This window comes from Pteropus vampyrus, unplaced genomic scaffold (assembly GCF_000151845.1).
Source record: "Pteropus vampyrus isolate Shadow unplaced genomic scaffold, Pvam_2.0 Scaffold296, whole genome shotgun sequence".
Taxonomy (NCBI): Eukaryota; Metazoa; Chordata; class Mammalia; order Chiroptera; family Pteropodidae; genus Pteropus; species Pteropus vampyrus.
The window spans coordinates 590,375-592,192 of NW_011889077.1; the positions used below are offsets into that span (position 1 = coordinate 590,375).

The following is a 1,818-nucleotide window of genomic DNA, read 5'->3' on the forward strand; positions in this document are numbered from 1 at the left end:
GTGGGCTCCACGGGAGAGCAGCGGGGGCCGCGGAGGGCTTTTCGCAGCTTTGTATTTTAGAAAGTTCCTCTGGCTCTGGGGACGGTGGCTGGGGGAGTCCAGACTGGAGGCAGGGGCTGTCACAGCCACCCCTGCAGACAGGAATGGTGGGCCCAGCAGGGAGAGCGGGAGAGGTCAGGCCCGCCTGCAGGCTGCGGCCTCTGTGAGGTGCGGGGAGTTCCTGCTGACAAGGGACGCGTCTCCAGGCAGTCGATGGTAGCTCTCAAGGGCGGGGGCCTCTGTGGGTCCAGAGCTCAGGGGACACAGCACCCTGGGGGGCCTGAGGGAGGGGTGGCCAGGCCAAAGCCCATCGGGCACAGAGGCTTCCGTGGGAGCTGCCAGGAGCCTCCTAAGCCCCGAAGTGGCCTTGCCCCTGCCAGTCGGTGGCCCGCCAGCTGGGAGGTGCCTCCGACATTGTTTCAGAATGAGCCAGTCCCTTCGGGGGTGTCCCGCAGCGTGCCCCACTCTGCCCTTGGGCACCTCAGATCTCTAAGATCTCCCACCAGTCCCTTCGGGGGTGTCCCGCAGCGCGCCCCACTCTGCCCTTGGGCACCTCAGATCTCTAAGATCTCCCACCAATCCCTTCGGGGGTGTCCCGCAGCGCGCCCCACTCTGCCCTTGGGCACCTCAGATCCCTGTCTAAGATCTCCCACCAGTCCCTTCGGGGGTGTCCCGCAGCACGCCCCACTCTGCCCTTGGGCATCTCAGATCCCTAAAATCTCCCAAAACCTGAAAGCAGCTCTTGCTGTGAGTACCCTGGAAGTGTTTTTTTTGTTGGTTTCGTTTTTTGTAATTTCACACAATTTCTTGGATCCATTCCCTGCATGGCTGGGCCACCAAGGGTTCAAGGCCGTGGCCTTGGCGGTGCCTCTCACTACCCTTTCTCACATCATTTTGCTGGGGGTTTCCTTAGCAAGGGAGCTGGCTGGTGGCGGGGACAGTCCTGGCCCTCGCCCTGAGTCTCAGCAGGGACCCTGGGCCGCGGGGCCGGTTGGCTGTGGATGTCACATTTCCGGGAGGGGTATAGCCTGCTCCTCCCACGAGAAGCGGGCCGCCCGCTGCCGGCCACCTGAGGAAGCGAGACTCAGCTGTCCTCTCTCTGGTTCCTTTCCAGCCCCGGCCTGCTCCTGCTGCTGCTCAGCGGCCTGCGAGCCGGTAAGTTCTCCAGAGGCAGTCCGACGGGGACCCGGGGTGCAGGCGTCAGCAGCGGCCCTTCCTGCTTTTCCCAGGGCCCCCATGAGAAAGCTGGGCCCCGAGCCCGAGTAGTATGTAGGCCCAAAGGCCGCAGCGCGGACGCTCATCCAGAGACCCGGGGGTTCTTGTTGGACGGGGTGCCAGGCAGCGGGGGAGTGCCCTTCCTCCTGCACGTTCCAGTCCTCTGCTTTCCAGGGGAGGCAAGAGCTTCCGGCTCTCCTGGCAACTTGGCCGGGGTCAGCCCTGGGGAGCCCCCGAAGCCACAGCTTCTGAAGAGCAAGGAGCAGGGTCGCACACTGCAGTCGAGGCCGAGGCCTGTGAGCCCTCCAGCCCGAGGGTGGCGGGGGCAGGGGACACGGCCGCTCTCGCCGCAGGCAGCTACGCGGATGCACGTGGGTGAAGCCACTCTGGGCACACGCCACCAGCCTTTTCTGATGTACAAGCAGCGTTATACGAGGCCACTGTTGAGAAGCGGACGTGTTCTTTTAAGTGACTCAGTTTTTAAAAACCTTTTCCATTTGAATTCATTATAAACCCCCAAGAAGTAGCAACAGGAGTGCATCAGGGTCCCAGGGTCCCGTGGTC

The 1,818-nt window shown here is 63.3% G+C and overlaps 1 protein-coding gene across 1 annotated transcript in view; it reads left to right on the forward strand.

Moving 5' to 3' along the window:
* ICOSLG (inducible T cell costimulator ligand) overlaps positions 1-1,818 on the forward strand; it is a 17,063-nt gene that overhangs the window by 9,718 nt on the left and 5,527 nt on the right. The window contains exons 3-4 of the mRNA XM_023521135.1: positions 1,154-1,194; positions 1,429-1,550. Of these exons, the coding sequence (XP_023376903.1) occupies positions 1,154-1,194; positions 1,429-1,550 (163 nt within the window). The remainder of the gene's footprint in view (positions 1-1,153; positions 1,195-1,428; positions 1,551-1,818) is intronic.